The 22,975-nt window shown below is 44.6% G+C and overlaps 1 protein-coding gene and 1 long non-coding RNA gene across 4 annotated transcripts in view; one reads left to right on the plus strand and one right to left on the minus strand.

Moving 5' to 3' along the window:
• On the minus strand, window positions 1–5,045 carry LOC114797833 (uncharacterized). Its single transcript, XR_003750993.1, has 3 exons — window positions 4,342–5,045; window positions 436–571; window positions 1–284 (listed from the first exon to the last, which is right to left on the minus strand). It is a non-coding gene; the product is annotated as an uncharacterized LOC114797833 (long non-coding RNA).
• Window positions 4,420–22,975, plus strand: part of dvl1a (dishevelled segment polarity protein 1a) — a 26,545-nt gene continuing 7,989 nt past the window's right edge. Inside the window, exons 1-8 of one of the 3 annotated variants that reach the window (XM_028993034.1) lie at window positions 4,420–4,868; window positions 11,204–11,273; window positions 12,475–12,593; window positions 15,532–15,644; window positions 20,175–20,316; window positions 20,476–20,569; window positions 20,684–20,753; window positions 20,848–20,987. In XM_028993034.1, the coding sequence (XP_028848867.1) occupies window positions 4,699–4,868; window positions 11,204–11,273; window positions 12,475–12,593; window positions 15,532–15,644; window positions 20,175–20,316; window positions 20,476–20,569; window positions 20,684–20,753; window positions 20,848–20,987 (918 nt within the window). In that variant the 5' untranslated portion in view covers window positions 4,420–4,698. The remainder of the gene's footprint in view (window positions 4,869–11,203; window positions 11,274–12,474; window positions 12,594–15,531; window positions 15,645–20,174; window positions 20,317–20,475; window positions 20,570–20,683; window positions 20,754–20,847; window positions 20,988–22,975) is intronic. The other 2 variants (XM_028993032.1, XM_028993033.1) reach the window with 2 other exon arrangements.

The raw sequence follows: 22,975 nt of genomic DNA on the forward strand, positions 1-22,975 counted from the left end.
CACATGTACATGTTTGCCACTGAACATCTAAATGATTCACAGGAGGACTGGGAGAAAGGGAGGAGGAGTACTGGAGGACTCCAAGAACATTGTCCCCATCGTCAAACATTATGGAAAACATTATGCTTTCCATAAGGTGCAAACATTATGCTTTCAAGGTGTTTTATCTGCCAAGGGGACAGGATATCTGCGCCGCATCAAAGGGAGGATGGATGGGGACATGTACATCTTGAGCGAGAACCTCCTTCTCTTAGCCAGGGCATTGAAAATGGCTTGGAGAAGATCTGCAAAGAGATATGTGGACAAAATACAAGAAACATCTTGTAGCATGTTTTGCAAAAGGATCAAATACTTATTTAATCAATGAAAAATTCGCTTTATAACTTTTTTGAAATCTGTTACTCTGGATTTTTCTTTTTGTTAAAATAAACCTACAATTGAAATTAGACACTGGTCATTTCTTTGTAACAAGGCTGCCTTTCAATTGGTGGAATACATCCAATCTTCTGCCATGAGGTGGCCACCACCTGTGAACCTCAGTCTCCTCGGGGTAGCGAACCAGCTGCTGAATCTGTCAGAAATAATAAGAAAATAAAACAGTGAGGCTCTGGCGAACTCTCCTGCTTCGTTCGCTATACAAAATACCGACATAAAACACATCACCTACACGCCGGATTACATATAGTTACTATCCATTCAACAAAACTAACTAACTTATTATAGTTATAACTCACTTATTATGAATTATAAATAACTTATTATGAATTACAAAAATCAAATAAAACGGAGGACCAGTTCCACCAAGGTCAAGGACGAACTGGGGGAGGAAGAGGCGTACCCCATCTCGTCCTACCACAGACGTCTGGGAAAGAGCACGTGACAAGTATGTGGAAATAAAATTTTAAATGAAATTAAAAATACAGAAAACTTCATTTGCACATCTCTGTTCCAGCAGCACCACATTTTCCCTAATTACCTCGTGGCTCACCTTGTACACCCACCCACCAAAAGAAAAGAGTTTCCCACGCTAAACAGACAAACAAAAAAAGACATTTCTCTGGCTGTACCTTGTTGTTTTCATTGTGAAACACTGCGGCACAGCACACGGTGACACCACAAAACGTTTCCTCTGCTTTTAACCATCACCCTTGGTGAGCAGTGGGCAGCCATGACAGGCGCCCGGGGAGCAGGTGTGGGGACGGTGCTCTGGGCCGCTTCCTTAGCTGCTAGGCCAACGAAGGAGCCAGCTGCAACACCCAAGGAGCCGCATCTGCGCCCCAAGTGGTAATTTGGTGTTCACAATGGCGCTGACATCCCAGGGCCAGGGGCGGTCCTAGCCTGTTTGATGCCCTGGGCGATCCCTGGGCTTGGATTGATAATATTCTGAATTAATTTACATTTACATTTACAGCATTTATCAGAGTGACTTACAATCAGTAGTTACAGGGACAGTCCCCCCCTGGAGCAACTGAGGATTAAGTGTCTTGCTCAGGGACACAATGGTAGTAAGTGGGATTCAAACCCAGGTCTTCTGGTTCATAGGCGAGTGTGTTACCCACTAGGCTACTACCACCCTGCTGAATCAAATGTGCTTTATGTGGAAGTGCCCCCCCCCTCCCATTTCGACAGGTGTGAGATTTCAGGCCAGCAGCAGAAGCAGTAAGCAAGCACACCAAGGACCTTGCGCTCATGGCTCCTTATTCGATTGGTCTGATCCACCTTAAATAAAACACCAGAAAAACAGTGATTATTCATCAGAAATTGAGCAAAGTTCCCAGGTCAATTTAACAGTGAAAAATGTTTTGGACCAGAAAGGTATTAGTTGATACTATTTCTTCACATCCTATTTTACCCTAGACAAGCGAGCTTTCAGTGGCCCAGTGCTTGTAAACTATTTTTTTTTGTAAAATTATTTATTCCTGCCATTTATCAATCCAATGCACAGTTTCCATGTGCAATTTTCAGTGTAAACAAGCAAACAGGGAATAGAAAACCGATCGGTGGCCATGCAGTTGTGATGTAAGGGCAAAAAAAAAAAGAAATTCCGATGCCTGTGATGCCGCCCCCACCACAATGCCATCCTGGGCAGCTGCATATGTTGCCCATTGTGAAAACCGCCACTGCCCAGGGCCAACAGATTCTGTCCATGGATCAGAAAAACTTCAAAACAGCACATCCTTTACTCCAGACAATGACCAAACAAACCATAGCCATCTTTTATAAGCTGGTCCCCCTCCCCCATCTACTGCCCGTTGCCATGGTGCCCACAAATCAGCTGCCTCTGGGGGAATGAAATCCAAAATGAAATCCATCTTGCCAGGCCACAACATATGCACTGTCACTATTTCTAAATATCCGTCAATCATTACATCTCCAGTTAGTGTGGTTAAGGTGTTTAAGGTCACACACGAAACATTGACGTTGAATGCTCCAGATAACAGATCTTTCAAGGTTTTACTCATTTATGAGTGTCAGTTAAAACATAATCCAAATATACCCTTGATCATAAAATATGGAATCCTGCACCTTGGAATCCTGCCCAATATTATTTGACAGTTTTTCTTGTGTTCATAGTGCCAAAATCCCAGTACCAGTGTAGCAATACACATCAGCAACAGGAGCTACATTGCTCATCCCACTTTCTATAGCCGCTTAGTCCCACTCAGGGTCTCATTTCCAGATCCCATATTAGACACTGGGTGCAAGGGAGGGACTTATCTATGGTGTGGTGCCAGCCTACAACATGGAGCATGCACACACACTCACAGCTATGGACAATTCAGAGTCACCAATTCACCCATTGTGCATGCCTTTGGACGGCAGGAGGAAACCCATGCCAACACGTTTGAGCATGAAAACTCTGCACACGTAAGGCAGGATTTGAAATAACGACCTTTGTGTTGTGAGGCCACGTTGCTAACCACAACCCACCGTCTGTCCAATGAGAGCTGAATGATGGTACGTATGATGGTGACTAATGGATCTTCTGTTGGCATTACATCAGTGTCCTCTATGCACAAAGTTAAGTAATATGAGCCACCTCAAAGAAGATTAAAACAGATTTGTTAAATAGCATCAATATAACAAACCTGGTCAAATTCTCCACAAATTGTTGAAATCGTTTCAACAATCATTTGAAATCGTTTGCAACATGCTCTGGTCGAATTTTAATGGACAGTGCTTCATGACGCATGTTTGTGATCACTACATACTCATATTTAACAAGAATGGAAGGCTGCATGTATAGGCCATAAAGTCTAGACTACCAAAGAATTCAGACACCTAGCAAGCTTGCCATCTTAGAGGAGATGAAGTGACACCTTCCAACAAGAGTATTGTAACTGCCTGTCAGTCATGTTGAAGGTGCACATTAACACGTTGTCCATAAATGGACAACCACTTTAGTATCCTTCAGTATCCAGACACAAGTAATGTGTCTGAAAGCAATACTGTTTGTTCACAAAAGAGTATGGTAAATACTTTCCTTTTTATGACATACAGTACAGGCCAAAAATTTGGACACACCTTCTCGTTCAATGTAAAGGTACCAACAAGTGCTAAACACCTCTGGGAACTCCTTCAAGACTGTTGGAAAACCATTTCAGGTGACGACCTCTTGAAGCTCATCGAGAGAATGCCAAGAGTGTACAAAGCAGTAATCAGAGCAAAGAAACTAGAATATAAAACATGTTTTCAGTTATTTCACCTTTTTTTGTTAAGTACAAAACTCCACATGTGTTCATTCATAGTTTTGATGCCTTCAGTAAGAATCTACAAACAAAAATAAACAAAAAACACATTGAATGAAAAGGTGTGTCAAAACATTTGGCCTGTACTGTACCTGCATTAAATAGGGTTCTGACAAAAAAGGTTGTGTCCCGAGTGAAGCAAACGAGGGGTTTTAATGATAGATATCATTATATATCATATTTATATAAGTTGCCTGGCGGGAAAGGAAGCGGACTGGTAATCGGAAGGTTGCTGGTTCAAATCCCGAACTGAGCAAAGCCCCGTCCCCACACACTGCTCCCCGGGCGCCTGTCATGGCTGCCCGCTGCTCACCAAGGGCGATGGTTAAAAGCAGAGGACACGTTTCGTTTCACAATGACAATCACTTCACTTTCACCATAATGTAAATAAATGGTTGCACACATATAGAGAATGTAGTGCATTGTGCTGGTTTCTTAGGACAGTGGTGGTCAGGTGCTGTAAAATAGCGCCCCCTATCTAAAAGGGTACAACATTGCACAGATGGCAAATTCTTACACTTTGCGCTAAAAAAAACTAAAATATTTAACACCTGAATTATTGGTAATTAAATCTATGTTACATGTTTATTACCACAGATGTAAAACGCATCAAAGGTGTACGTTGCTCTTTCAAGTTGGTTTCTTTCTCGTTTGGCTCGGTCGCTGCGTGACGTGTGTGCGGCGCCTCGCTAGATGGCGGAAGACGGCCGGCCCTGGCGGCGAGCGGCGCGGTCCCAGCCCCGCGTCGCAGGGATGGGGGGCCCGGACGCGGCGACGGTCCCTTCGGCGCCGCGGCCGCGCCGTGCCTCCGTGACGCCTCCGTAATGCCCGCCAGAGCCCGAGCTGCGGCCCCAGCGCGCCGCCGCCGCCGCCGCCGCCGCCATTCCGGATCTCGCCGCCGCGGTCCTTCTCTTCCTGTCTGCGCCGATGCCGCTGCGTCCAGCCTCTCATGGCGGAGACTAAAATCATCTACCATGTGGACGACGAGGAGACTCCGTATTTAGTCAAGCTGTCCGTGTCGCCGGAGAAAGTCACGCTGGCGGACTTCAAGAATGTCCTCAGCAATCGTCCGGTCAGCAGCTACAAATTCTTCTTCAAATCCCTGGACCAGGATTTCGGGTGAGTGGACCGACCGCAGCGCTATTAGGCTTCATTAATCATTAATATCATTAATTACGAGGACAACCCAACAATCGTTCAATAAACGCGTATTATTATCATTAGTGTCGTTGTTCCGTAATGTTATTCTGCTTATTTTATGACGTGGGTGCAGGGCTGGCACCTGCACCGTGGGAATTCTGTACACGGTCCCTCGGGGTCGCAGGTTTGACTCCAGCCTCGGGGAACCTGGAGCCACCCCGATGCCCCTCGTTCCCGGTGCCACACCGGTGCCACCCCGATGCCCCTCGTTCCCGGTGCCACACCGGTGCCACCCCGATGCTCCTCGTTCCCGGTGCCACACCGGTGCCACCCCGATGCTCCTCGTTCCCGGTGCCACACTGGTGCCACACCGGTGCCACCCCGATGCCCCTCGTTCCCGGTGCCACACCGGTGCCACCCCGATGCCCCTCGTTCCCGGTGCCACACCGGTGCCACCCCGATGCTCCTCGTTCCCGGTGCCACACTGGTGCCACACCGGTGCCACCCCGATGCCCCTCGTTCCCGGTGCCACACCGGTGCCACCCCGATGCCCCTCGTTCCCGGTGCGCCTACCAGCTCTTCCCTCTGACTGCATGGTCACTTTATCACCGAACAAACCTTTCTCGGTTATGAATATGCATCATGCAGTCGCTGTTATTCCGGCTCATTTGCATATTTGCCTGGTGGCAAACTGGGCCCCAGACGAGAGGACGTGCAGGACATTTGTGAAGCCGAGGGCCAGGTTCATACGTTGAAACGATGTCCGTTCGGGAGTCCGAATCCCACGGCTGACCATCTGTCAGAACTGTCACCAGAGGGCTTCTCGGCCGTGGTGATAAGCCTGTTGAGGTCTCACACACTTGACCTCTCACTTTCACCACTCTTAACAGTGGCCTTGAATAGCTTCTGGGTCAGAGGTCAGCTGGTCAGTCCGCACCGTAAACGGCATAATCATCTGTAAGCTGTATGTTTGGTGGAAGAGGAGAGCGCCTTCAAACTCGACTTGTCCCCTTCGTCTGCATGGCTGACACGTCTGTAACCGTAATCGTTTATCGATCGCAAGGGAGTCCGGGCTTTTTGCGAAACCGGCCACGGCCTCACCGGGCGACTGCCGCCAGGGCTGCAGGTGACAGACAGGGTGTTTGTTTTCCGGAGGCCCGAGTAGGTGAGGGTGCTGCAGTTCTCCGGAATCTTCCTTTACACCATATATAGCGGCGCGCAATGTGCACAACGAAAATGGCTGCTTGGCATGTTACAATTTATAGTGGAATATTTTCCTTTCTGTTTTCCATGGATCGAGTGTGTCATGATCAGAAGGCTACAGAAATGAGGACTGTCTGGTTGACAACATAAAATGTCATGAAAATCTAAAATTAAATGGTACCGCCGGGTCTTTGAGCTGCAGCTCGCCTTTAACCGTTTTCACCCGACTAAATGGGGGCGAAGCAGGTTCCTGATTGATTTACCTGCGGAGCTCACTCAAGGTGCGAAGAATTTGTATATTACCAGTTAATGTTGCAGTTATAACAATTAATAAAGTGTTGTGTCTTTAAATGTGTGTTCTGCGAGCATGTGGCGCATATTACAACAGGACCCGAGTTTATTTGCTGGCCTGGAGTCAGTGGGTCAGCACTGGCTGCTCAGCACACAAAGATGAACCCTTGGACTGTGGGGCAACCTGCCTTTACACCCCCAACCCCACAGCCATGTCCATAATATGCAACAATAACTTGCAATAAGCTCCGTCGGCATAAACAAACACCACTAATCCCTCCAAGTAACACACGCACACATACACACACACACACACAGGCTAGGATATCCCAGATATCACCAGTGTAAAGCAATCTGCTCATCTTATGCCATCATCTGGTGAGATGCGCTAATGCCCTGATAAACCTGTGAAGCTTGAGGTACACATGTAACGCTATGCAGCCAGTGCACATGTCTGTTTAAGAAACATTACTTGTGTTTCTGACCTCCTTTCGTTGTGCTTGTTTGTTGGCATTAATCTACATAGTTGAATAATTTTGTGTCATTTATAATTGGTATGTCTGTATTTGTATATATTACATTCCTGTCCTATATGACCTGGTGTGAGTTTATATGCAATATATGAAAAGCACTGAATGTCAGGTAGACAATCAAACCAAAGATGTAAAAATCAAGACAGGGTAATATTGTTGGGCCCAACGTTAATGACATCAACATGGCCAGATGTCTTTATCTACACCCTGAACTTTAGATCCATCTGTAATTAATGTTGTGACCCATATACAGACACTGCTGATTCAATCTTACGTTAAATCCAACATCATTTGAAATCTTGCAATTAGTTTAGTCTTGCTCGGTTTATCTGAGTATTTATCTGCAGCAAGTAAGCTGTAGTGTAGCCGTAACTGCTTTTAAAAGAATAAATATCAGCTTCAATGCCATGATACACACTAATCTAGGTTTAACATAGCTACACACTGTTTGATTTCGGGGTTTCTTTCATTCACAAGCCGTGTGGCTACTTCATGCAATTCAGTGTATCATGAAATATCAATATTGATTACATATCAGTATATTATTTTATAATTTTTGAAATTATGTGTTATTAGTGACTACTTTTTACTGCTCAAACGGTTGATATGTGCAACTCACTTCTAAGTTCGCAAGCAGCCAGCTCTATCTAGTGGTGCTTCCTTACATGACACTGAATATTGTCAAGCATTCACACCCTGTTTAAGAATGCCTCTATATTTGAGCTGAAATCTTGGCCCAAACCCGTGCGTCCGCTCTGTAGCACCTATCAGTTCTGTATGATTTGCGGTTTGTGAATTTGATTCTGTGATTTGTAAAAGTGTTTGGCATTTTGCACATTTGTTTTGTTAAATGTTAAATTAACTTGCGTTTTAATTATCTTGAAAGAGATGCAAAACTGGATGCTGAGGAGGTGAAACGGAGGCCAGAAAATGCCTCAATGTGCAACATTCAACTGTTTACATGCAACCCACTAATTTCCCCGCACATTTCCTTTCCCTCTTAGTCCAGTGCTTGTAGCGACCATTTAAAAAAAAAAGATGTACTTGTTGTTTCAGTTCAGTTTCTGTCGGGCTCAAGACGGCCCGGTCGGCCCCAACTTGAACCGTCGGCCCAAAAGTGAAGGAAGTGAAAGTGAAGTGATTGTGGCAGGGGCCCGGGGAGCCATGACAGGGGCCCGGGGAGCAGTGTGCGGGGACGGCACTTTGCTCAGTGGCACCTCGGCGGCTCGGCAACCTTCTGATTACGGGGGCCGCTTCCTGAACCGCTAGGCCACCTCAGCCCCTAAGGCCGCCACTTGTGCCTGTAGAATCAAAAACGTCACACCACCTGTCGTGCTAAAAGGCAATTTGTGTGGAGCGCCACGTAAAACGCACGTGATATAATATCCTGATTGCATTTCCTGTACGTTTTCCTCTGTCTGGTTTCCTCACTCTTGCCTTGAGCGGGGTGCTTTCCCTGAATATTTGGATTCGTGTTTCTAAGCTCTCGGGAGACGCTTCCTGTCAAGAGTTCCACCCCAACTTCCTCCCAGCGTTTTTTGTCATCTGCTCCAGAAACACAAGCCTGATTTCCTCGAATCTCTCTATTCCCACCCCGATGGCACTCCGGGTTACGTGACACAGAAGAGCTTGAAAAGGGGAAGAGGGCTGTTTGGACTGCAGATTTTAGAGGGTTCAGGCAAAGTTCAAGATCCTCTGCCTCTTCATTCGTGCCTTTTTTTTTTCATTTTCTTTTTGGACACATTATTTTAGTGGTCAGGCCACTCTTAACGTTACTTGCCCCATGCTCCTGCAAATTACCGGCTAAATGAATAAACGAACACACGTTGCTGGCTGTGGTGGGATTCTCTGGTCGGGGCGTCGATCCTTTTAGGATTTCTCTCTGGTTCTGGCTTGTCCCTTTTACCTTGGGTATCTCTCTCTAGCGGGCTGTAATATGTCTGCTTTTGCTTCTCCGTTGATCAGGTATCTTGGTTTTGACTGTAGTGTCCCTTTCTGGTTTTTCGCTGTGGTATAAGCCTTCTTATTGCCAAACCCCCTGTTGTAGCTGTACTATCTCTCCGGTTGTGTTATATTGTCCGCATATTGGTGTGATCTTATTATCATGCAGACAGTCGTGTACATGCCTTTTGCCAGGGTTTTTGTACGGCACCTTGGAACTGCCGGCTTTCATGTCTCTGGCATTGACTTTCACTTTAACATTTATTTAACTCACGCTGTCATTATGCCATTTTCTTCGTATGGCTCCGTAAGATGTGGTGCTTATATCTCATTATCGTTGATCATTTTGTTATATACACTGGCTGTAACGGCGAAACGCTCTGGCCATCTGGCTCTCAGTGTGTCTGCGTCAGGGGTCCGCCTGGCTCCACGCTTTGCCCCCCGTGGGTGATGGGAGTCCAGCAGGTGTTACTGTGCCAGGCTGGGTCTCGGGGGGTCAGGGGGTAACTGTGGTATTTCTGTTGGGAATTTACAGCCGGGACGGGGGGAGGCTTACAGCACCAGATTACTCTATTAATAACCTACGCCGTGTTTGCTTGCAGTTACATATTCACACTCCCACACCCAACACACATGCCAAGCTGTGTGCGCACCGACACTCATGTGTGCACTTGCACCTCATCCTAGCACACCTAAACATGCGTGCATTTTACAGGTCATGGGCTATTTTATGTACATAACACGTTGGAGGTATAATCCACAGATGACAGATCAGAAATGGTTGTGTTTGTGATTGTCACGTCTTGGGGTGCGAAGATGCATTTTAATAAACGAGGCATTTAAAGAAAAAAGCATGTGAGCCAGAACAAAGGACAAAACAGGGGCTGAAAGCAACCCTAAGGCGTGTGACTACTTTGTCAGGAGACAACAGCACTTATCAGAACGTAAGGACAGTCTTTCCACTTTACTGCAGCCGTGCTGCCTGGGTGCCGAGTCCGACTGCATGTTCTTATGGAGCCCTGACCGGTCCAGTCTAGTTGGTTTCTGCTTGGGTTGATCAGGTAATTTAGTTACCTGATTTTTTACTTAAAAAAATGTCAGGCAATTAAATACTTAGGTGGTTTTGGCAATGTTATCTGCATTGTGGCATTTTTGTGTGATTGTGTACTGAAGTATTTAATTACATAATTTGTAACAATTGATACAATTTATTTTGCATATTAAAATTACATCAAATTGATCATATTATCTTGACCAGACATTTACATTTAAAGCATTTGGCAGACGTCCTTATATAGAGCAACTTACATAAGACAGAGAAGAGTCTAGATCAATGCTTTCCCAGTGGAGCAGTGCTGGAGGATCGGTGAGATCGAGGTGCAGAGGGAGGAGTGATGAGAGATCTGAGGTGGGAGGATGCTTCTTTTGCTAGTGGAGGGAACGCAGCAGTGGAGAGGTGTGGGAGAATTTGGGAAGGTTGAAAACAAGTCGTGCTGCAGCATTCTGGGTCTGCTGGAGAGATCGAGCAGCGCTATGATAAAGATCAGCCAGGAGTGAGTTACAGTTGTCCAGTTAAGAGATTGGACAAGTATCTGGGTAGCCTGTGTTAATAAAAAAATGGACAAATCCATCTAACGTTAAGGACAAGAAATCGACATGAATGAGAGAGATTGGAAATTTGAGATGAGACATTATTCATGTTTGGATAATACTCTGGAGATGTCTGTAAATGAATGGATTATCTGCTTAAATGTAGAATGTATAAATTTTGAGTTCCAATGGAATGCTGTGCTCACTAGTTTAAGTCACTTGTTATTACAAGACCCTTTTTGCAATGATCTTAGGCCATGATCTTAAGACTGTTGAACTGAATAAAGAAGCAATACAACTGACCTTCTTCACACAATCTGATGAATCAGCAAATGTTGGTTTGACAACATAATTTAGTCAAATATTTCAAAATGTCTGAATTGTAATGTAAACCATCCAGAATGACGAATCTCAGGCGAGTGTGTTACTGCCACCATATTGACCTCAGGCCACTTGCCGGCTGAATGGACCATCTGGGCTTTTGCTTTAAATCATCCGTGAGGAGAAGCCAGGTCTGTCCAGAGCTCTTGGTGTTACAGGTGACCCTTCTGTCTTTAGCCGGATGTTCAGAAGGTCTTCCTTCTTTTCAACCTTTCTTGGGACAGCATGAAAGACATATTAAACACAGTAATTGCAAAAATGCATATTGTTTTTGTTTTCTTTTTGTCATTTTGAACCATAATCAGGTAAACAATTGAAGCATGTGTGACGCATTTAACCTTTTCCTTTCTTTCTTTCTCCCGCCGTCTTGTGCAGAGTGGTCAAAGAGGAGATATCTGATGATAATGCCAAGCTGCCGTGCTTCAATGGGAGGGTGGTGTCCTGGGTAAGTCGTTAGGCTCTGTGCGATAGGTGCTTGGCGTCCCACGGCGTGAGATAAGTGTCCCAGCATGTCGTCAGTGTGCTACTGTTTGTTGGTCTGTGTGTGTCAGTGTGGTTGGTGGTTCATATTTAGATTCAGTATAAAATGTACATTTACATTTATGGCAGACGCCCTTATCCAGAGTGACTTATAATCAGGAGTTATAGGGACAGGGACAGTCCCCCTGGAGACACTCAGGGTTAAGTATCTTGCTCAGGTTCAAAGGCAAGTGTGTTACCCACTTGGCTACTGACACCCTATTGATAGCCAAAACCTGATTATCTGATCTGTCCTTGAAATATTGCAAAATAATGTAGAACACGTGTGGCTGCACAGGCTATTTAACAATTTTGTGGTGTTTTTGGGGGCAGTAGTATATTATTTAACTTCTTGTTAGAAGACCAGCGTATATTGTCATTAATAATGTTACATTTAATGTTATTGCCATCATACATTTCTTGAGTTCTTTCAGAGCTTTATTATCATATTCATGCAATATTGTGCATTTGTAGGTTCTAGTAGATTTCAGGAGAAACAAAATGTCTGATCTGTCAGTATGAGTAAAAAAAAAAAGAGGAATGTGTGATATGTGGTTTTAAGATGATCCTGTATTTAGTTGCTGTAACATCCCACGCACATGCTGGCCATGCTTGGATAAAACTGAGCCATGATGTACAGAGGCAAATGTGCCACCTTCCCAGAAAAGGTGAAGAGCCAGAAAATATTCCTGAAAGTGAAACAGATTAAAATGACAACATAAATGCCAATGATCACAGGATAAACGCTGAAGTCACTTAATTATCATGATAAAAGGTTTCTGTACGATGCATCTGAAGATCTGTCTATGTCTGTGTGTGTATGTGTGTGTGTGTCTGTGTACTCCCAGTCCCAGAGCTCATTCACATTTAAGCACATTCCCACAGGCATGATCATTTAACTTGCATTATTTTAGTGCTTCTGAAAGCCTGTCTGTGTGTGTGTTGTTGCGTGTGTGTCTGTGTATGTGCGTGTGCATATTTGGGGAGCATTTTGCACCAGCTTTCATGTCTGGATTTTCATCCTTGCTGTGTTTTTGTGTGTGTGTTTTTTTATGCATATTGTTCAGTCTACCTGCAGGTTCTTGAGATCCGAGTTTCTTTGTGTGTGTATGTGTGTCTGGGTGTAGTTGGTGCTGGTGGAGAATTCCCACTCAGAAGGATCCCAAGGCACAGACAGTCACCCAGAGCTGCCCCCTCCCCTCGAGAGAACAGGGGGCATCGGAGACTCCAGACCGCCTTCTTTCCAGTGAGTGCAGATACACAGAAACACACCACACAACATGCTCTAGTGTTTTAAGACTGTGGACTGTATAAAAGTGACAGTGTGATACAAAGCAAGCACAACACATGGTGCACACAACAAAATCACCTTGTGAGCAGTGGGCAGCCATTGTAATCATGACCCCTGTGTGTCTCCATGAATGTGTACATGTGAACATGAGCTTATGAAAACCAACAGAGCTAAAAGGTCCTGAGAGAGTGTGTGTTGGAGATTCATGTTACACCCATGATACGTAAAAACACACAGACAAATCCAGGCACACCTGACACGTTCACCTTCAGGTTCTTTCTACAGTTTATTATGGTCAGAGACGCCCAGGGGAGTTCTGAACTAATTATAGGAGGTGCAGTTATAGGATCATCACTGTTGGGTGAACGTGTGACTCCAGGGTCTATATTGAGTTCAGGCTATCTGTCAATGTCTCGCTGTTTGTCCATAGCGCCAATGTGGACAGCAACTCATTCCTGCCCCCTGTGGGCGTTTAGAATATCCTACGTCCAACATCAGCAGTTGTACTGCCCCCTAATGGCCAGTTATGGGAGGGAACCCCAGTTCCAGACTAGGGAAAAAATAGAATGCATTGATGAAACATCAAGATCAATACCACCTTTTTTATATATCTGTGGTCATAATATATATATATATGTGTGGTCCTAATGTGGTTACATTATTATTACATTATAACATTATTAGAGCATGTTACACAGCTGCATTCCTCAAAGGAAGGATAGTGTTTTTGTCGGTGTGCATCCTCCTCTGCAGTATCTCTGCTGTATTTCCATTACAAAAGCTGCCCAGGTTCCATCTGTACCCTGGCGACTGCTGCTGCCGCGCGGCTCTCTTTGTGCTCCTTCGTTCTTCGGTGCCTCCTGATGAAAGCCTTTGAGAGACGGCCAGCGGGAAGGTGTGTCTGGCCGACCCTCTGTGGCTAATCCGGATTAGTAGACATTAAAGCATCCATCTACCTTTCCCGGAGCGAGCAGCTGGTGGCGGGGTTATGGTTTATGGGTGCAGTTTGTGAAAGCATACACACACATACACAAATGCGTAGGTGATGCGGATATTACTATACTCTGCTCTACTCACACAAACATGCATTCATAGACACACATTATCAATACAGCATAAATTTGTACATGCACGCACTGTACAACAGCTAATTAAAATACTGCTGAAATACCAAATAGCAGTAATTAAAATAAACATTAAAAAACGAAATTAAAATAAAAAAATAACAAAAGCAACATAAAAGACACACATATTCATGCAGACATAAATATAGTCAATTGCACAGTGGTATGTATGATGCAACAAAACTCTTTTTCAAAGGTAAGGTGCAGAAAGGACGACGCCTTACATCAGACATCACTGAGCTGTGTCGTCTTCGTCTGCCTGTCATTTATGGTGTGATTATCGTCAATGTTCTGTGGAGCTGTCATCCAAAATTACTCTGGACAGGAGTACAATTTAACTGCCACCTCATGAAAAATGCATCACCCCCCCCTTCCACACACCCCTCCATTTCCTTTTGTCCCGTCTACAAAACGTTTTTTTAGCCAGTCTGATGTTGCAGCAGTCCTCGTGTAGTTGTTGTATAATTCATTGTCTATTTAAATTAGTTATTTAAAATGAATACAAATTAATTAAACTATATATAATTAATTCATTAATAGGCTGGACCTCGGTGGTTCTCCAATAGAGAATGATGTTCTCTTTCTCCACTGAACCTAAACAGAACTACTGCCTCCATGTCATTTTTTGGAACTTTACTTGATCAAATTGCTTAGTGCATAACATCCTGCAGTGCCACCACTAGATGGAGCCATAGTACCACGAGTGCTACAACACTTTGAGAACCAAGGTTATCTGATATCTGATAATGTTTGATAATTTCTTACTACTTTATACAATGTGTTAATATGCACACAAAAATATCTCATAAATTTCAATAGGGGTCAGCAAATCCTGTGAAAGTGCAGTAGGAACAAGTACATACACGGGGATATATATACATGCATATATATATATATATCCCTGTGTAGGGTTTTAGAACACTAGGGTTATAGGGTGTAGGGTTTTATAACAGTACCAGTACAGTTCTGCATTGGTGTCTGTGTGTGTGTGTGTGTGTGTGTGTGTGTGTGTGTGTGTGTGTGTGTGTATGTGTGTGTGTGTGTGTGTTTAAAGTGGCCAGTGAGTTTTTGTCCTGTGGAATACGTTCCATTGTTATTTTACACCTTACCTTGCCTGAGGGTGGCTGCCAGGATCAGTTCGCGGCAGTAAATTGTCAGACTCAGCACAGTATGCGTGATGCTGCTGCTGATGGCGACTGGAATGTACGGATGTATTTTTTGAATAGCTTTTTAATTAAAGTCCATCGTTGTGTTAGTAATTCTTTGCATTCAGCTTGCACGGGTAAACATGCGTCACTCTGAACACTCAAGAAGCTCAAGATTGAAATGATACTGAGATTTGCAGCTATCTGTTTAATAACAGTCACCTGTCAATCAAGATTGCGTGGTGTGTGCAGGTGTGTGTGTGGTGTGAGTCAGTCAAGATTGTGTGGTGTGTGTAGAGTGTGTGTAGTATGTCTGTGGTGGTGAGACAGCATGTCTTTCTCACCGGCTTCACCTTTCATTCCTGCCCAAGGTAGAAGCATTTCTCTGATAGAATAACCAGGCCTGAGGGTCTTTACACACAGGAGCCGTTCAGATCACACCTGTAAAGCCACATGACCACCCCCAAAACACACACACACACACACACACACACACACACACACACACAGAGTACCAATAGTAGCTCACCAGGGCAGGCACCATACACAAAATCACAACCCCTTCACAAAGGTGGGGTACCCGATCGGCTCATGCTGACCTCTTTGTGTGTGTGTTTATTTCAGTGCCAATGCTGTGAGCTGTAGGGATGTTCTCCACGCAGAAGCTGGTACAGAGTCTCTGGTGAGCCAACAGAGAGAGAGAGAGCGAGCACGGAGGAGAGGACGAGAAAATGAGGGTAAGCGTATAAACACACATACCCATTTCAGAACCCCACTCATTCATTGTACATCAGAAGTTATGTGAAAAAGTTGGAACTACTATTTCTATATACATCCCAGTGATTCGCATCAAGATGAAGGTTCACTACTATCTTTCCTGCTCTTATTTAATGGTTTCAACAGGTTTTAACCCCCCTATTTTTGTAAACTTAGCAATGCCCTTAGTTGCATTATTTACTTACAGACGTCCTATTATGTGGCCCTTTTGAACCACAGTTTAGCTCTTACTGTATCTCTCACATCCTTACACTGGTGCACTTTTCCTGCTTCAAATACGTCAATGCAAGAACTGACTGTTCATTTGAACTGACTGTTCATGGAAGAGTGGAAACGGCACATAAACAAACCTGAAGTTTCAGGATTACAAAATCGTCAGCCTCAATTAAATTCTCAAAAATCTCTCAGAGCATGCATTCTGCACATGGACACAAATACACGCACGCGCATACACACCGTATCAGTCACAGCAGCATGTGGCCTTCAAACACACATCTGAGTGCTTGGTATAAGGTGTCCATTATTCCAGGTCTCCTGCGCACCGTCAGGTTGAGAACGCATTAAGGTAACAAAGGGGTGTGTCATTCTTCATGAGCTGAACTGATTTTTTTGCTAAGTGTGCATGTGTGCGTGTGTGTGTATGTTCTATAGCTCCTGTAGGTCATATGAGAACAAAATAACGCGCCTGCCGTAAGGCTTGGGGGGTTTTGGCCGCTCCATCACTCCTCCTCTCTTCTCTTGTTACCTGGCGATGCTGCGCTCGGGGAGTTTTCCGCCCAGTCTCCCCCACCCCTGTCTGCATTCCTCCCGTGTGAGAGTTCTCCGAAAACACGTCGCAGGGTTTCTATCAAACCGGCCTTTGGTGCTTTTGAAAGCCGAACGATCCCTGAATGGTGAAAGGCTTGTTTTCTTGACTGCACGCGTGCAGAGATGAGGAAGATGAAAGCTGCTTCCATCAGCTGAGGACCCGCCCGTCTCTTTCCATATTCCCACTGGTGCTGGAGATGAAAGCAATGTTGGTTTCTGCAATAAATCCGAAGTTCATCGAGAGGCCAGACAACTCTTTCGCTCCCTCGCCCGTCCCGCTTTTTTTAAACAGTTTTTTGATATTTGTGGATTTTTTATTCGTAGAGATCTGTACGTCTGGTTCCTCATCCCTGCAGAGAGCTCTGTGGGCTGCGTTGCTTCCTAATTAAAAGCTCCCGCTGACAGCTTTTGCCTTTTTTTTTACGATGGCTTCACCTCCGGCTGCTCTACTTCGTTATCGGGGGATTCGGCTGCTAATGTGTCATAATTACAGTAGCCGTGAGGGATGGAGTGGCTTTTGGCCATATGAAATTGAGCAAAAGTCTCCGGATGTTTTTTCATATGTTGACGTGTGGCCCATGTTTGTGTCAGTGACCACCTACTGTTCAATTAGAATTGTAAAAAATGTACAGTACAAACGTCCTGTACAATTAAAATGGGAAGAAATTGCAATGGATCAAATACACTCACTGTCTTACTCTTCATAAGCACTTAGTCCTGCTTAGGGTCAGGCCCCCTGAACCCCTTCTGGGACACACACACTATTCACTGACACATTCACACATACAGACAGCTCGGAGTCACCAGTTCAACTAGTGTACATGCCTTTGAATAGCCGGAGGAAACTGGAGAACCCAGAGGAAACCCGCTCCGCGCAAACTCCACACGTACAAGGTCCGAGCTGAGATTCAAACCTTGGAGGTGTGATACCACGTCGCTAACCACCATGATACTCTATGTGGATCAAAATGAATGTGTATAATAGATGGATGCCGAGTGAGAAATGACTATATCTGTGTGTGTCGCAGCAGCAGGTCTTTCCATCACCACAGATCGTTGTCCTTGAAAGCCTGTTAAACGGCCTTGAGACTCTGTTTGAATGTGTGTGCTAAAATGTGTAAATGTGCCATTCATTGTGGGGAAGTAAATCCCCCGTGCTGATTTTTTTTCTATTGAATCAGATGAATAATGCATATTTGGTCGAGTGGGCAGGTGTCGGGCCCAGGGGCGAAGGATTGTGCAAGAGGGGATCCGTTTCTCTGCCCGAGGCTCCATACACGATCAGTTACAGGGAGGGTTTTGTGGGGTCCAAGACTGCACTTCACTTAGTCTCAGCAGGCTGCTTATTCTGATTATATCTGATATAGTTTTTGATACGGTAACACAGCAAACTATGGCTGTAGTATTTCTATAAAACTACAGAAATAGAGAAAAGCAATATATATGTTAATAGCAATGAATGGAAACTTTTAAAAAGCTTAAAGTAATCTTGATTAGCTGTCATAGTATAATTATTTAAATACACAATATAAGTATTTCATTTAATAAAACATTTTTACAATAACATCTGTATGCAGGACGGTTCATTATTTTGTAGGATAAAACAATATTTGCTTGTAATCCAGTATTTGTCACTTTGAACCATTTATGCCTGAACTAGCATATAACTCTAACTAGACGTCTAGTTTTCATCTAAAATTTGGGATTTGTTGCGTGTTTGTGAGCTCTGGCTGCTGTGAAGCAGACAGGAAGGCGGTTGTAATGTGGGGGCGTGGCCTCGTAAATCTCCTGTGGTGCAGGTATATTGAATGGCGCAGCCTGTGGCAGTAGTGCTGGGCGTTTTCACTCCGCTTTATGAAAGTTTTTTTTAGGGCAGGGTAGGGGTGAAATTGCTGTCTGCACCAGATAGTTTCAGAATCAGGGAGTGACACAGAACGACCAGATCAGGTAGAGGTAAGATCATTATTTTTACATTAACATAAATATGGTTGATAATAAGAGATGCTGAGATCACTAGTTAAAAATGAGAAAAAAGATGGCTCCTTCTATGATAGCATGATCCGGAAAGGTTTGGGGTGGTAAGTGTGAATTCTGACCTTCTGCACAAACATGGTCAATTTCATTAAATTGCTTTGCCATTAATACAGTTAATGAAACAGTGTGTAGATCTAAGCAGGCTTGTATCTATACAAGTAGCTGCAAGACAGTGTACCATATAGCACCATATGCCACACCTTACCATAAATTGGCATTCATGTATGCATGATATAACATTAAAGATATCCTCTGTGGAGGATGAAGAGAATCTCTACAAACTCTTTCAGGACTAATGGAAAATAAACATCACTATCCCTAAGAATCAAAAAGTGTAAAGTTTAGATTTTCCTTTTAATTGGTTTTGTGGTAAACTGCATAACCTAACGTGTCTTATATCATAGTTCTGAGTGTAAAAACAGTGCAAAAAAAACAAGTCATACATGAGTAGGCTGTGTATGCAACATCTAGTAACAACATCATGTTACTTTATGTGGTTCGTGTTAGATTGTGCTTTTTATTGTGCTATTGAAGCATTCCTTTTTTTAAAAGATATGTTTTTAGATGCATTTAATTTTTCTATGAAATGGCAGTGAAAGAACTGATCTTAAAATGAATGTTAGAAGAGTGTACTGCTGGCCTGTTGAGTAATAAATTGGTACGGCTTGTTCTCAGTATCTCAGTATTGTTAGTGTTGCGATGACATTCTGACCTGGTTCTGTAGGAACAAAAAGTCATTATTTTTGACACATGATCCTGTATTTATTCAGCCATTCATTCAGAATGGAAACGCTAGCACTTATTTTTCAGACACCCAAAATCACGAACAGTTGGACTGAAAGGGCTTTAACCACATCACGTCACGTCAAATTTCATGCGGGGGTTTTTTCCTGAGACGTCGAGCTGACCATAGCTCTGAAATAAGTCATTTTCTGGTTCCACACCCCAGGTCTTCCCTGTCGAATTGGGACTGTCTGCTTGTGTCCTTTTCTTGTCGCTGCCTCGCTGTAGATAAGAAGTGGAGACAGCCAGCAGACCTGTGGGCAGAGGGCCACGCGACCGGACTACAAGGATGAGAGGATTTTAAATTCACATTATCACAGTCTGTAAGGCTGCTTCTGTGTGTGTGTGTGTGTGTGTGTGTGTGCTTGCGCTCACCCCATTTTACACAGAGATAAGAGTGTAGTGAGTCCACACACACAACTCCCTTTATGCTTGAGATGTGTTTGTGCTGGCCCATGTTAATCTGAGATATGTGTGATTGATCTAATCAGTGTTGAAAGGGACAGACATAAACACACATAAACGCTCAGTTGGTGTTGGCTAAGAAATGGGGACCCCTACAGTGTTAGAGTGCTTCAGTCGCTCCTGTGACAGGTGTCTGCCTCATCTCACCCAACGTTTCCAACCAGTCCGGTGCCACCCGGAGACTCAGACACAGCCAAGAGCCTGGCACCGTACGTATGCCCTGTGGGTACCACTCTCTCACTGTAAGGCACGACTTTGGTGTTCTTTCATGAAACACCAGCCCCTGTAGACGTCATATAAGCCAGTGTTGCAGGGTGATATTCCGATGATATCTGTCACCCTCTCTGGTGTTTGGTGAGTCTCTGTCACCTGACTGCCGCTTTTGTCTCTGTCCATCTCAGCAGCATCTCGTGTGAATGGTCACTCAAAGTCTGAGCGTGCGCCCCGCGACTCTGCCATGGGCTACGACAGCACCTCCGTCATGAGCAGCGAACTGGAGTCCAGCTCCTTTGTGGACAGTGAGGAGGAGGAGAAAGCCAGCAGGTCATTACCCCCCACCTCACAATACCGGGCTCCCACACATGTCCTTCCACCAGACAACAGAGCAGCCCTGGCAAATGACCTGGGGTCAGATTTCAAAAAGCCATGTTGGCTCTCACTGAGCGTCTTTAATGGAGAAACTGTTTCCATGTTATCATGCAGACTCAGCAGCTCCACTGAGCAGAGTTCCTCTTCCCAGCTCATGCGAAGACATAAGCGCCGCAGACGGAGACAAAAAGTGGCCAAAATGGATCGGGCAAGTTGTAGTTTGCTGTACATTGGTTGAACATCCGAACAGTGGCACTATTTTTGTGTCTGATTATTATGATTAGGAGGATGTGAGTTACAGGCTACTCTGTGTCTTATGTAGACATCGTCGTTCAGCAGCATCACTGACTCCACAATGAGCCTTAACATCATCACGGTCACACTGAACATGGGTGAGAACTTGAAACTCAAAACTCGTCTCAAGTCCTACAAGTGATGCTCTGCTGATGTTAGCAGCCAAACTCTCCTGCCTTGCCTGTCTTGCAGAAAAGTACAACTTCCTTGGCATCAGCATAGTTGGCCAGAGCAATGACAGGGGAGACGGAGGCATCTACATCGGCTCCATCATGAAGGGCGGGGCCGTGGCGGCAGATGGCAGAATTGAACCGGGAGACATGCTGCTACAGGTATACCACCTGAGAGCACCCCACAACAACAAGCTGCAATATCTCCACATGACCTCACCGAGGATCCGAGCAGATGAGATCGCTCCTCCGATTTCAAGACAAATTTTTGTAATATAATGGTGAATGGTAAATAAAAGTATTCTAATGATTTCATTTAAATTAAACTAGTGAATTAATTTAGGTTAATTTGTTCATTTAAATTTAACATAAATTGCTCAAAAAAATAAAGGGAACACAAAAATAAGGCATACTAGGTCTGAATGAATGAAATATTCTTATTAAATACTTTGTTCATTACATAGTTCAATGTGCTGATAGCAAAATCACAAAATTATTGATGGAAATTTTATTTATTGACCCATGGAGCTCAAAATTAAAGTGGAAAAACACACAACAGGCTGATCCAACTTTGATGTAACAAGTCAAAATGAGGCTCCACATTCCTGTATGACCTCCCTACAACACTTGGACGTGCTCCTGATGAGGTGGCGGTTGGCCTCCTGAGTGATCTCCTCCCAGACCTGGACTAAAGCATCCGCAAACTCCTGGAGGGTCTGCGAGGTCTAGCATTGTCTTGCATTAGGAGGAACCCAGGCTCCCTCTGGTGAGCACATGGAGGGCTGTGCAGCCCCCCCAAAAAATGCCACCCCACACCATTACTGACCCACTGCCAAACCGGTCAATGTGAACCTGCTTTCAACTGTGAAGAGCACATGGCACCAGTGGCAAATTGGGCAATCTCGCTGTGCTCTGGCAAATGCCAAACATGCTGTAAGGTGTTGGGCTGTAAACACACCCCCCACCTGTGGAGGTTGGACCCTCATACCACCATTATGGAGTCTGTTTCTGACCGTATGAGCAAACACATGCACATGTGTGGCCTGCCTGAGGTCATTTTGCAGGGTTCTGGCAGTGTTCCTCCTGTTTCTCCTTGCACAAAGGCAGAGGTAGTGATTCTGCTGCTGGGTTGTTGCCCTCCTATGGCCTCCTCCACATCTCCTGGCCTGTCTCCTGGTAGCGCCTCCATGATCTGGACACTATGCTGACAGACACAGCAAACCTTCTTGTGACAGCTCGCATTGATGTGCCATCCTGGATGAGCTGCACTACCTGAGCCACTTGTGTGGGTTGTGGACTCCTGTCTCATATTGCCACTAGAGTGAAAGCACCGCCAGCATTCAAAAGTGACCAAAACATCAGCCAGAAAGCATAGGAACTGTGGTCACCACCTGCAGGACCACGCCTTTATTGGGGACGTCTTGCTAATTTCCTGTAATTTCCACCTGTCGTCTAGTCCATTTGCACAACAGCACAATATTGTGTTGTTTAAGTGTTCCCTACAGTTTTTTGAGCAGTGTGCATTTCATCCTGGGTACAATCAGGAGAGGGAATAGATGGTGTCAAACACAATATTTATGTAAATAGTGTTTACTATGAATCCTCCTGTCATGCTGGAGGGACAAGACAGAGAGAAAGAGCGAATGTTTAAGGAAACGATTAACCAAATTGGTTAATCTACGAGTGATTACCCACTGATGTTGACACTCATAAGAAAACCAGGTTCCAGACAGACAGGGTTTATGAAGGTGGACAGAGAGGAATGGGAACACGGATATGTTAAATTTTAGGTGAACTTGGGTTGAGCCAAGTCGTTGATGTGTGAGCAACAATGACTGAGCACGTGTGGTTGCTTAATAGCTCGCCGTTGCTTAAATAATGAGAGCGTCCCCCAGTTCCACGTTCACACCTGTCACGCATCCGGAATCACATGTACACCTTCAGTGAAATATGTCAGGAAGTATTGTAAATATTCATAAAGAATAACAAAGAATCCAAGAATAAACCCGAGGAGCAGTGGTGTCCTTACGCCAACATGGCTGCCCATTGCTCACCCAAGGGTGATGGATTAAAAGCAGACACGATTCGTCTGTGCACTGTGTGCTGTGCTGACAATAACTTCACTTTCACTTTCATTGATTTGAAACAGT

The sequence above is a fragment of the Denticeps clupeoides genome, chromosome 10 (genome assembly GCF_900700375.1).
Source record: "Denticeps clupeoides chromosome 10, fDenClu1.1, whole genome shotgun sequence".
NCBI classification, from domain to species: domain Eukaryota; kingdom Metazoa; phylum Chordata; class Actinopteri; order Clupeiformes; family Denticipitidae; genus Denticeps; species Denticeps clupeoides.